General features: G+C 35.7%; 2 protein-coding genes across 2 annotated transcripts; both read left to right on the plus strand.

Annotated features, from left to right (window-relative positions):
- The first annotated feature begins 1,116 nt into the window (after window positions 1-1,116).
- Window positions 1,117-3,066, plus strand: LOC107766512 (large ribosomal subunit protein eL13z). Its single transcript, XM_016585309.2, has 5 exons — window positions 1,117-1,256; window positions 1,494-1,607; window positions 1,678-1,811; window positions 2,418-2,576; window positions 2,682-3,066. The coding sequence occupies exons 2-5, from the start codon at window positions 1,502-1,504 to the stop codon at window positions 2,901-2,903; spliced, it is 621 nt and encodes a 206-aa protein (XP_016440795.1). The 5' UTR covers window positions 1,117-1,256; window positions 1,494-1,501; the 3' UTR covers window positions 2,904-3,066.
- Window positions 3,067-5,196: 2,130 nt separating this feature from the next.
- LOC107766513 (aluminum-activated malate transporter 4-like) lies at window positions 5,197-11,229 on the plus strand. The gene is made up of 6 exons (XM_016585310.2): window positions 5,197-5,841; window positions 6,472-6,609; window positions 7,871-8,134; window positions 8,227-8,363; window positions 8,526-8,672; window positions 10,088-11,229. The coding sequence occupies exons 1-6, from the start codon at window positions 5,475-5,477 to the stop codon at window positions 10,733-10,735; spliced, it is 1,701 nt and encodes a 566-aa protein (XP_016440796.1). The 5' UTR covers window positions 5,197-5,474; the 3' UTR covers window positions 10,736-11,229.
- The last annotated feature ends 2,411 nt before the right edge of the window (window positions 11,230-13,640 follow it).

Here is a 13,640-nt window from a genome sequence, read left to right on the forward strand (position 1 = left end):
GCTAGTTTTAATTTAAATAATTGAGTGGACTACTATTTAGGTTAGTTGTTCAAAGATTAATGTGGCAGCCTATGTGGATGCTCCTATTTAACCTATCGCAAGCATTTCCAAAAAATATAATTGGAAGATGGTGTAAGTAACTTCAGATAAAACTGCTTGAATTTTAAATTTTGTATGTTGAATTTTTAAAAAATAAGTGGCTCTTGAGTTTTGAATATGAAAATAAATCAAGTGAGTGTTGTAGAAAAATTGGTAGTTTAATAAACTTCAGAAAAACCGATAATGAAGGCCAAAATTCGAGTGTGATTATCAGACTTTTCGCCTTGGCATGCCAAATTCAGGCGTGAAAGTCAAAAAATTGGCCTCAGTAAATCATACTTCATGTGCATATGTTTGAAGTTTGGCTTGTCAAAGCCAAATTTTATGCGCATATGGCAGAAATTTACTTGCACAATTAATATGCCAAACATCAGATAAAATTTCGAATACGAATTTTTGCAACCACGGTTGCACATGTCGGATGTTTTTTTTCAAAGTGACTAAACTTGCAAAGATTAATAAATATCGGCTAAATAGCCCTCAAGATGGATGGTCTTGAATTATTGTACGCACTAGCCCATGGGCAGAATTTTAAGTTTAACAAGTATTGCCTCAGAGAAAACCCTTCGCTTGCCTCATAGAAAACACTTTTAACTTTTGATCTTGAGATTCTGCACATGGAGTAAGCAGGGGTAAAAAAATAATTAAAGGACGCTCAAAAAAGTGTCATATTTATGTAATTTTTTGTTAAATGATAAATCGCCTATTTGTGCACTTATCCTAGTAGCATCCACACATTTGAACGGGAAGAATTAACCTAAATAGCCGCCGACCCAAGTGATTATTTTTCTCGAGGAATTAACCCAAATAGCCTTTCACCTAATTTTTTAAACTAAAAATAGCCGGCGGATATATAATATATGTATAGTTCAAATATTATATATGTATAATCTATGTATACTGGTTAGAAAAAGTAAACAGTGAATCAGACGAATATTTGCGTAACAATTTTCCTACATACCCACTATCCAGTACTAATTGGGCCCAGAGATGACAATTCCAGCTTCAGCCCAATGAAACACAACCCGTCCAAAACACTAGGGTTTTGAAGGTTTCGTCCTTCGTATAAAGTGCCGGAGTATCACTAATCTTCAAAGCTAGCAGCTGGTAGCGAAGCTCCACTCGTTCTGCTCGGTGACCTCGTCGTCGTTGTCGTGGTAAGTCTCAACCCCTATGTTTAGATCTAAACCTTAAACTCTGTATCGGTTTCAATCATTTGCTAACTTAGGTTCTGCTATATTGTGCTTTTGCATATGCAATTTTTTAATGATCTCTAATTTTCTCTTTAAGATATACATTTTGATGTAAATGTTTGACTGATTTTTTGTATCCTCTCTAAGATTTTTCTGTTCTTTTGAATACGCACGTTATATACCTTGTGTTGGGCAATGTAGTTTAAGTCATGAAGCATAACAATGTTATTCCGAATGGACACTTCAAGAAGCACTGGCAGAACTATGTGAAGACCTGGTTCAATCAGCCAGCACGCAAGACCAGGAGAAGAATTGGTACTTATTTGATAAATTATACTAATATTGTTTTAACTCAAATAGTTTGCTGACCATCTTCCAATTGCAGCAAGGCAAAAGAAGGCTGTGAAGATTTTCCCCAGACCAACTGCTGGAACTCTTCGCCCTATTGTCCATGGTCAGACACTCAAATACAACATGAAAGTTAGGTCTGGTAGAGGATTCTCCCTTGAGGAGCTCAAGGTTTGTTAATCGACTTTTTATGGCTTCGTCTTCCTTAAAATTAACTGGGAGATGAGCCTATTCTTGTGCAGATTCTGAGTACTGATTTTACTCATTACTATCTGACTGCAGCGTCTTAAAGCTATACATCTATAATTGATGCAAATCCAATTGCATCTGTGTCAGTTGTTCCATTAATAGCTTTAATCATGCTCGAATAAGAAAGCAATTTGCCTGGGACGGAATCTATATATTTTGGGTTTGGATTGGGGGATCAATTTATGTCCACCCACTATTAAAATTAGAATTTTAATTACATTTAAGTTTAAGAGGGGTATGTTAATCACTTGCTATTAATTAGAATTTTAGCCCCTTTGGTGGTGTCAGGATTTTAGGATTTGCATACTTTCTTCTTTGTGAGCTCATTTACAGTGCATTTTAAAAAGCAAATGAAAACTTAATTATTGGTGAAGCAGCTGGCAAGTTTTTTCAGTGCTGATTATTATTATTGTCATTCTAATGTTATTTGGGGGTTACACTGACAATTGAGAACATAATACAGAATGATTTAACTTTGCTGATTAATTCAATCCATGTTTGTCTGATTGTTATATGAATTGCTTCTAGGCTGCAGGTATCCCTAAGAAACTGGCTCCAACAATTGGTATTGCTGTCGATCATCGTCGCAGGAATCGGTCACTTGAGGGGCTTCAAACTAATGTTCAAAGGTTAAAGACCTACAAGGCCAAATTAGTCGTCTTCCCAAGACGTGCTCGCAAGGTCAAGGTAAGATGCGTAGTTTCTGGTAACTGGAAACATAAATGTGTGTATGGCTTCTTCTAAGAGGTGCTTTTTCTTTGTTTGTTTCCTAATTGATGCAACTCCCTTCAGGCTGGTGATTCTGCCCCCGAGGAATTGGCTACGGCAACACAAGTCCATGGTGCTTACATGCCTATTGCACGTGAGAAGCCATCAGTTGATCTTGTCAAGGTTACTGAAGAGATGAAGTCGTTCAATGCCTATGGCAAGCTACGTGTGGAGCGGACGAACGAGCGTCACATTGGTGCAAGGATGAAGAGGGCTGCAGAGGCTGAGAAGGAGGAAAAGAAGTAGTGAGGTTTATCTTGGTTGATTTACTTGTCCCATCTTTTTGAGTCCTATTTAGTTAATCCTTGCATTTGCTTTGAACTTTTTAGCTATAGCATTCAATGTCAGCTGAGTATCAATTTCAACACTGGTTACTTTGTTGATGAGATTTTAAGAATGTTTAAAATTATTTTCTTGGTGCTGACCTAATTTGGAGTGCAAGGAAGAGTTACCCCTACCCCCACTGGGTTTATTTAATGGTGAGTGGGAGGAGTGGCAGTAGGTGGTTTGTGTATCAATGTCAGCTGAGTGTATCAATTTCAACACTTGTTACTTTGTTGATGAGATTTTAAGAATGTTTAAAATTATTTTCTTGGTGCTGACCTAATTTGGAGTGCAAGGAAGAGTTACCCCTACCCCCACTGGGTTTATTTAATGGTGAGTGGGAGGAGTGGCAGTAGGTGGTTTGTGTTGATGGTTATATTCAGCTGAATAATATCCTCAGGATTGAAAGATATGTGATTATTCTGTGAATGTGTAAAGACCGATTACTAGAATGAAGAAAGACTGGAAGGTACAAGAGACGATGTTCAAGAGTCAAGACCATTACACCAACTTTTAAAAGTGCCAAGCTAGTAATAACAATGGTAAAATCTTGATTGATGGTCAAAGTTACTTGTGTAATTTAGAAAGGCGTAGTTGTGGTGCGATGTTTAGTCCATATATATTTGGTTAAAACATTAAAAAAATAAATTTTTGAAGTTGTGCTGAAAAATAATATTTGGAAGTTAAAGTTGTTTTTGGATATGCATTTTACTTGGAAAATAATTTGAAGTTTCGTGAGTGAAAGAAAAGATTTGCACCCAAAAGTTGGTTTTTAATTTATATACATTATAAAGTGGTACAAATTCTGGGAAGAACCAACATTCCAGATTCAATATGGGACGATTTAATATTTTTTCATTCATTCCCATCCAATCAAAAAAGTTTTTTTTCGAATTTTTTTGATTGTTTTCTGGATTTTGATGAATCGTAAGATAAAAAAGGCCTTTTTATCAATTTTACATTCGCTTTCGAAATCATTTTTGATTTATATATATATATATATATATATATATATATATATATATACACTTACAAACTGTTTGAACCATGTATCAAATCTCGTATATACAGACTTTTTTATTCAAAAAAAGTAATTTTTTTATATAATTTGCTGTTCTTTCGTTTCTGCCAGGAGAGAACATTGTGTTTAGAGCCGTAGCTTTTGATCTAATATGAACATAAAAATTATACGGGGCGCCCATTTAATTTATACCCATAATTTTAAAAAATTTTAACTTATACCCTAACTTTTACAACTTCAGGCGCCTCCTTCTTCACAAAAACTCCAAATATTTTTCACCATTCCTGCAAACTTTCCTCTTTGCTCTTTGCTGTGAACTGTTCTCCGTTCTGCTCATCACTTATAAGCAGCATTTGATTCTTTAGCAAAAGAAAATAGTAGGGGTGTACATAGGTCGGGTTGGTTCGGATTTTACAATTATCAAACTAAATCAATTGTGTTGGGTTATTAAATCTAAAAACCAAACCAAACTAATAAAATTTGGGTTTTTCGCTCTCGGTTTCTCCGGTTTTCGGGTTATTTGGGGTTTTTTCGGTTCCGGTAAAATCTTCGTAGAACAAAACATATAAATTGTACTCAAAATATTTCTTTAATCATAGTAAGATACAACTATATAAAGTATTTTCCAAGAAAATAATACAAAATAAGAAAAAGTTCTATTTTGTCTTAGAATATATGAGTATTAGCTTATTTGGCGTGTATACAGTTCTTTTCCTTTTTCTTTTATGGCGTATAAAAAATTGCAATTCTGTGGAACCCGTATCTTTTCGCTCTTTATCAAGTATCTCAAGTGCAAGTTAATTTTGGGCATCAAAATGCAATTTCTTTTTGTTGTTCGAAAAAATCCTTAAAGCACAATTGGAAAAAGCTTATACTATTATATTTGTGTTATAATTAATACTCTTCCGTTCACTTTTAATTGTTATGTTTTGACTTTTTACGCCACTTAAGAAATAATAAATAAAGTGCATAATTTATCATGATAGTCATATTAATTGATGCATATTTTATTGGATTTGAGAAAATGATTTGAAATGAGTAATAAATAATGTGGGTATAACATGAATTTTTTTTTATTTTTTTCTTGATATACGTAAAATGACAAGTAAAAATGAAAAATTTATTTTTAGTATACCTAAAACTTAAAAAGATAAAAGAGTATAAATAACATGTTACACAGCTCTTTGTGAAAGCGAACAACCTTCTTATGATTGATTTATTCTGACTGACGGTTCTTCTTTTTCTATTTCTTTTTCTCCGATCCAACTGACGGATTTATAAAAATGTTTTACTATTATCATGACCAACGGTTGCTCTTCTTTTTATAACTTTTAATAGTTTCAATCTCATACAAGATCATACTCTCTTCTATCTATCTATACTTCAGAAAAAAAGAATCATGCAAAGTTTCCATCAAATTTTGCTGCTTTTATGAAAATTGATCAGAAATAACAGCAATTATACGGGTGAAAATGGCGGGGGCCAATGTGGATATTATCAGATCATTGAGCCAAAACTTTAATGAAACGAGCAAAGCGAGATTGCTGCACAATGGTTCAGAGTATGGATTGGATGCTTCATTTTACATTGAAAATGAAGGATTTTGGCGTCGATTAAGCAATCGAATTAATGAATTTTGCAGTAATGTTAAACAAGGTTCATTCAAGGCAATTGAGATGGGTCGTAAGGATCCAAGGAAAGTCATTTTCGCTGCTAAGATGGGTTCAGCACTTTCCCTCGTTTCGGTTCTCATTTTCTTTAAAGAACCTCTATCCTATATTGGTACATACTCCATTTGGGCCATCCTCACCGTTGTTGTTGTATTCGAGTTCAGCATAGGTATGTTAAAATTTTGTGAATATTCAAATTATTATTTGAATGGAATGGGCTTGAATAGTGCATATTGCTGAATGCTTAAGAGAAATCTTACAGTCGATCCTAGTTAGTTTGGTATTAAGGCGTAGTTGATTGAATTCAGCATAGGTATGTTAAATGCCGTCGTGTTCAAGTAATTTAATATTGGACTGAAATGAGCACAAATAGAACTAAATGATTAGATGATGATTCATATGGCCAACCCTAACAACTTCGGATTGAGATGTAGTTGATTGAGGTCGAGATAAATATGTTAAATATGGTTGTGTTCAATTATTTAGTTATTGGTGTGAAATGAGCATGAGTAGAACAGAATGGTTAAGGGGATTTATGCCGATTTAGCATAGGCATGTTATATGTTGTCGTATTCGAATTATTTAGTGTTGGAATGAAATTGGTCCCGATAGAGTGGAATACATATGGAGTCACACAGATAATTCCAAGTGTTTTGGGATTGAGACAAAATTGATGTGGCCCTTTAACTGTTCATTGTTCTCTTACATTTATCCATTTTGACAAGTAACAGTTATCCATTTCTTTTGGTGGATATTCCTGCCTGATATCCACAATCTAATTGATATATACAAATGCTAGGTGCGACACTTAACAAAGGATTCAACAGGGCTTTGGGGACATTGTCTGCTGCAGGGCTAGCTTTGGGCATTGCCGAATTATCTGTTATGGCTGGAAAATGGCAAGAGGTTGTGATTGTCATCAGCATTTTTATTGCAGGTCTGGTTTGAATTCTAATATTTTACATCAAGAATATCCTTCAAATCTTACTATTGCCTTATTCATGATGTGGACATTGGGTACAGTTTCATTTGTGAATGAGCATGAACTTCTTTCATCCCATTTTATCTGCTTCCCCTTACTTGCAAGACTAGTTTAAGGAGTAACTTAGCAGTTGAAATGTCAAACTATTCAATAGCAATTTAAGAGAATAGGTCACGGGTTCGAATCGTGGAAACGTCTTGCAGAAATGCACGGTAAGACTGCATATAATAAACCCTTCTGGTCCTTTCCCGAACCCCGCGCATAGCGTGCACTGGGCTGCCCTTTTTAGATGTCAAAATGTACTGATAGCTGTCTTGTATTTGGGTTAGACGAAAAGATGAGCTCCGACACCTGTTTCCTTTGAAACCCCCTTTGATCAATTCTGTAATTCCGAGTAAATGATTACTTAATTCACACTCTCTCTTAATAGTGTTTCTGATTAGGCTGGTAGATGGAGTCACCGAGGGGGCAAAAATTGGGAAAAAACCATTTTTCGCCTGGCGAGGAGGGAGGGGTTGATGGATAGGGTATAGAAAAAGTTAACAAATCCCCTAAAACGAAAAAAAGAGGAAGAAGAAAGGGAAACAACGGCTTTTTGTGAAACTCTTCCTTTTTAAAATCTAGTATTGTACAAATCTGAAAAGGTTTTATTTAGATTCTTAATTTTAAAGGGCTTTTCTCCTAAAAGTGTAAAATAGTACTTAGGCTAGAAGGATTGTGGAAATGTTGGTTATTAGGAGGAAAAAACAGCACGAGTAGAAGTAAATAGAGGAACTTCTTGCTGCTGGGAGTCAAAACGTTGAGAGTAGACTAGAAAGGAAAAGGAAGTAGAGAAGTCTAGATTCAGATACAATCTTCTATAACCTCTTTTATTAAGACTACATAACGTACCAGAAGCACCAACAAGAATTACCATCTATATCTTTTCTAATGCATAAGCATTATGTGGACAATACTAATCAAAACAGAAAAGAAGAAGCAGCATAAACTGTAAAATTGAAGGAAGGGTTTTACCTGGTTGCTACATGGACAAAATCAATTAAAAGAATTACTGCATAAGTTTGAGACTAATGCGTATCTGATATTATATTCTTTTGCCTTTCACTTCCTCTGTAAAGTAACATCTCTTTTCTCCTGTTATGCTTGGTGAAACATGCATGGCTGGGCATCTGACTTGTGTGCAGCTCTAATCTTATTATTTTCTCTTTTGATTCAGGATTTTGTGCAACTTATTTGAAATTGTATCCTGCAATGAAGCAATATGAATATGGATTTCGAGTGTTCTTGTTGACATATTGTATTGTGCTGGTATCGGGAACTTCACATTTTTTTCAAGCAGCTGTTTCCCGATTGTTGCTAATTGGGGTTGGTGCTGGCGTCTGTTTACTTATAAACGTTGGCCTCTTCCCCATTTGGGCTGGTGAAGATTTGCACAAATTGGTGGTAAAGAATTTTAAGGGCGTTGCTACTTCTTTGGAAGGTGAGGATTTCCTCTATTCTTATCTTCAATTTGTCGTGGAACATGCTCTTTCCAGGCTATGCTGAACTAAATCCAGTGACACGTCTTGTTAGGTTGTGTCAATAGCTATCTGCAATGTCTTGAATATGATAGGATACCGTCAAAAATTCTTCTTTACCAGGCCTCTGATGATCCTGTGTATAGTGGATACAGGGCCGCTATGGAGTCCACAAGCCAAGAGGATTCTCTGGTACTCTATTCTTCATAGATACTTTATGGTGAATATAGAAATCATAATGGTTCTTTTGAATTATTTTGGGATGGTTGGGGGTGTTGAAGTGGACATTCATTTGGGACATATAGATATTGCGCAATTTTCTCTTATTACTAACTTTTAATATTCCTGGTGCAGCTAGGTTTTGCTGTGTGGGAACCCCCTCATGGCCGTTACAGGATGTTCAATTATCCGTGGGCTGAATATGTTAAAGTCAGTGGTGCATTGAGGCATTGCGCTTTCATGGTCATGGCTATGCATAGCTGTATTCTTTCGGAAATACAGGTAAAGCTTCAATCTTCAAACTCCTGCATCAAACTCTTCCTATTTTACTGCAGATGCTTTTAAAATCATGGACTTGTTGGAACTAGGTGATTCCTTATAACTACTGTCTTACCTTCTCCAAGAAATGAAGTAAAGATCTTATTGAAGTAATTGGATATGATTTACCGAATTGGATATAAATTACAACCTGCATATTGATATGCATTCCTTTAGCTATGAAGCAGCTTAGGAATTATGAATAGAGAATTTTATCCTATAAAGAAATCAAAAATAATTGTTTCGTAAAATCTCGTCTAATACTAATATCTAATCACTAACAAATCTAACAATCTAAAATCTAATTAAAAAATAAGTAATAAATTAAGGTTCTATTTCAACATGGAACAAAGGGGACAATATATAGGATGGGTAGAAAGAGGTGTGATACTTGGCTTGATTCAGGGATCTCCATATCGGGCTTTTGCAACTCATCTATGGGCCAAAAATGAAATGGGCTTTTGCAACTCATCTTTGTTGAAATTCTCATATGTTAACTAACTTATTTTGGGGTGAGAAGTCACCCTTGAAACCTGAATTTGATTGTGCACTTCTAAAGTATCCAGTGTTTTCAGATTTAAATTTTTATAGTCATAGATCGACCATACATTTTTGTACTATAGCGTTGTCCTTTTTACTGCCAATTGGACCTGCACTGTCCAGTTTTTTACTTGACTTACCTGTGTTTGATGGAGATAGTTACTTAGTATAAATCCTTCATATATGTAAAATAACTTATTATAAGTTCAACCTACCAATTTAAAAAATTGTCCATCAAAATCTTTGCATGTAGGCAATAACTGTGCCATTTTCCAATGTTTATTTGATTCTTCTTTTTGGAAACAAGTTATCCTAAAGATGTTGAGATGATTTAATCTGTTGCTGTATAAAACATTTTTCATTTTTAGAGTGCATTTGTTTTTGTGGTGGTTTCTAAAGAAGTATTATAAACAAAAACTCCATATGACAGCTTCAGTACAAGTACTTTTGGTACTTAAAAATGCTACTGTCATGATATGTCATAAGGAAGCTTCCAAGTTTTGCATTGTTAGACAACCACAAATAATTTATTGGCCAAAGATATGAAAGCAAGTATACATTGAGATTGGATTCATGTATTTTCAACTGGACAGAAAACATATGTTTTTTATATTTTTATCTATCTCAATATATATTATTCTGAATAAAGTAAATGCAAAAAAAGAGGCCAGCTTTCTCATGTTCATCAAAGTTGCTACATATCCAATATGACGGTACATCTGAGTTTTAGTTGTTTTTTTCGTGTTTGCACTTCCTCTGTTCCTACTCTTTGAGGCCCATGATTAAGACTTTAGGCTTCATGGTTCCATATTAATTTCCGCAATTTTTCCTTATTGTAGGCAGCGTCTGAATTGAGGCAGGTCTTTTGCAAGGAGATCCAGAGAGTTGGGATTGAAGGAGCTAAAGTGATACGACATCTCGGTGACAAAGTAGAAAAGATGGAGAAACTTAGCCCCGGGGACCTTCTTGAAGAAGTTCATGAGGCTGCTGAGGATCTACAACTGTTGATTGACCAAAAATCTTATATTTTGGTTCATGTGGAGAACTGGGAAAATGCAAATCGACCTAAGCAGTTTGAAGATCCTGAACATCTTCAGGAACTGAAGGACAACGAACCTAAACGTTTGGCGGTTAACTCTCTTAGTGAAGCAACTCTCAATTTAAGGTCTGCTCATACATTGAAATACCTGGATACTCACAATCCAAATGCAAGTATGAATATTTCTGCTTCACAATTATGTTCCTCTGGGAATGTGTTCAATCAGATGGTGTGGCCTTCACGGCTTTCAATTCTTGGAGATGTGATTATAAATGAACGTGAAGTACGTACATATGAAAGTGCAAGTGCATTGTCGTTGGCGACTTTTACTTCCTTGTTAATTGAGTTTGTTGCAAGACTTCAAAATCTTGTAAATGCATTTCAAGAACTTAGTGAGAAGGCAAAATTTAAGGAACCTGTAGATGCAGAGGAGGCAACTAATTTCTAGAGCTGGTTGCTTAACTTCTCATGCTTCAAGGATTAAGACAATCTTTTTCCTAACGCTAGTCATGAAGATGCTATCAGGCAACAACTCACTTAGGTAAATATATACTCGGAATGAAAATTTCCTACGAAGCTGAAGGTACGTTTTACCTAGGAGATGATAACAAAGTAGTAAGATATTTATCTATGAGATGTCAAGGAAATGGATTTTTAGTTGTGCAGCAAGGTGAGGAATTGCAGCGTTTGAGATACACAGAAAGCTGACTTGCTCAGCTGAAATTGGGTTGATATGATTATAGTTGTAATTCTGTATTTGTAACCTCTTTTTCCAGATGGCAAGGGGAAGAGTTGTTTCACAAATATTTTATGTCCAGTTGGGATAATTTTTTGTATCTGGTTAAAGCTGTAAGGCTCTGATGGATTTTGGCAAACATTGTCTGGAAAATGAAGCGTTGTTATACATGAAATGTGATAGTTATTTGTCTTGTAATGGTTTCACATTGAATTGATTATCTGATATTCACCAAATGATTAGCGTCCTTTTTGGAATTGGAACATCTTAGAGATCCTCAGTGTAACATAAGCAAAAATAATATGTTTTTCTTTCCAGAATCCCGAGACTCAATAGGCCCGGCCTCAGCTGATAAGTATGCCTTCCAATATTAGGTTTGCACAAGTAGGCTCCTCAACTTGTACAAAGTTGAACACATAAACACAAATACTGACATGACACATAAATTTTGGAGTTATCTAGATGATCATTTTGTAAATTGGAGTATTCAACTGACAAAGTAAAGACAAGCTGAAGTGCCTACTTGTGCACACCTAAAATGGGAGAGCGTACTTGCCGGCTGAGGCCAAGTTTGGGGGCTTGTTTATGTATTATACCTCGCATAAAATTAGCTCGACGAGCTAAACTACAAGGACAAATTACCAATCGAGCGTAGGGAAAGCGAAAGGATGGTAACAAAAGTAATTTAAACAGCAACTTGCGAAGTATAGTGTTGCAAAAATTTTCTTTTCCTAAAAAAGAATGGTAGGTTTTAAGTAAAAGACTAACTGAGTTTATACCAAACTAGTAAATACAAGAAACATGTTTTTCGTATACCATTCATTATTTGCTAATAGTTAAGTGTTATGCATTCTCACTATAATTTTTAAATATTAAGATTAAATTATTAATAGCGGATAAAAAAAATATTTTTTGTGATTCTAATACTATAAAACAAAAAGAAAGAAGTCACCAAACATAAATACTCCACATTATTCTTTTTGGACTTTGGACTATGTATGTGATGACCCGATAGGTCACTTTGAGCTTAGCCTTCATTTCGTGTTTTTTTTCCGAAAAATTTTTATGTGAAAAATTGAAGAAAATGAGAAATTTAGCCTTAAAAATGATTTGAGTTGACTACGGCCAATATTTTGTGTAAACGGACCCGAATGAGTATTTTGACGGTCCTTATGGGCCCGTATCGTGATTTTGGACTTGGGTGTATGCGCGGAATCGAATTTGAAAGTCCCTAACTTGATTTAACATGATTTGTTAAAAAATTAGAAATTTGAAGGTTTAAAGAATTCCTAAGTTTGATCGTAGGTTGACTTTATTGCTACTGGATTTCGATTTCGATTTGAGAACTTGGTATAGGTTCATTTTACTATTTATGACTTGTCTGCAAAATTTGATGCAAAACGGAGTTGATTTGACGTGATTCGGACGTCCGGTTGTAAATTTGGAAGTTCTTAAGTGTCTTTGAAATTTTCATTCATTTTGATGTCCGACTCATGGTTCTAGGTGTTATTTTGGTGTTTTGATCGCGCGAGCAAGTTCGTATGATGTTATTATACTTGTATGCATGTTTGGTTTGGAGCCCGAGGGCCTCGAGTAAGTTTCGAATAGGCTACGGACCATTTTGGACTTGAAGGATTGCTGGTTTTCACTGTTGTTGATATCTGGTGCATCCTTCTTTGCAATCGTGAAGGGTAACTTGAGATTGGGGAGGATTTCTTCTTTGCGAACACGAGGACGAGCCGGGGGAGGGGGGGGGAGGGTATTTAACCCTCTCGCGAACGCCGCTCTTCGCTCGCGAACGCGATGAGTAAGGGGCCTAGGAGGGGAGTAGCTACGTGTTCTACGCGAACACGATTAAAGGATTACGAACGCGATGGCCAGGGAGGAAGAGCCATCGCGAACGCGAGGAGCATCTAGCGAACGTGAAGGCCACATAGGCTGCAGTGCTTCGCGATCGCGTCAGGTCCTTCACAAACGCGATGAAAACCTGACACCAATGATTTAAAATATCCCAAAGAAGGGATTTTTTTTCATTTTTCACCATCTTCACATTAGAGCTCGGTCTAGAGGCGATTTTGAAGAGAAGTTTCATCCCCACTTCATAGGTTAGTATATTTTAACTCATTTTCTTCCATTACCATCAATACCCATTGATTTCTAACCTTTAATCTATGCTCTTTCATGGTAGAAATTAGGGATTTGAGTAGAATTGGAGATTTTTGTAAAATTGAGATTTAGACCTCAAATTGAGGTCGGATTTTGAAACTAATCACATAATCGGTCTTGGGGGTAAATGGGTAATTGGATTTTAGTTCGAATCTCGGGTTTTGACCAAGCGAGCCTAGGGTTGACTTTTGTTGGCTATTTGGAAAAAGTGTAAAGATCTTTGCTTTACCTATTGTAATTGATTTCCCTAGCATTGTTTGATGATATTAAGTCAATTTTGGTTAGATTCAATTGGTTTGGAGGCAAATTTTAGAGGAAAGGTCCCGATTGAGCTCTGATTTTGTTGCGGAGCAAGGTAAGTGTTGGGTCTAACCTTGATTTGAGGAAATTAGGAACCCTTGAACTATATGTTATGTGAATTACATGTGAAACAACGTATATGCAAGGTGAC

This window comes from Nicotiana tabacum, chromosome 8, assembly GCF_000715075.1.
Source record: "Nicotiana tabacum cultivar K326 chromosome 8, ASM71507v2, whole genome shotgun sequence".
NCBI lineage: Eukaryota > Viridiplantae > Streptophyta > Magnoliopsida > Solanales > Solanaceae > Nicotiana > Nicotiana tabacum.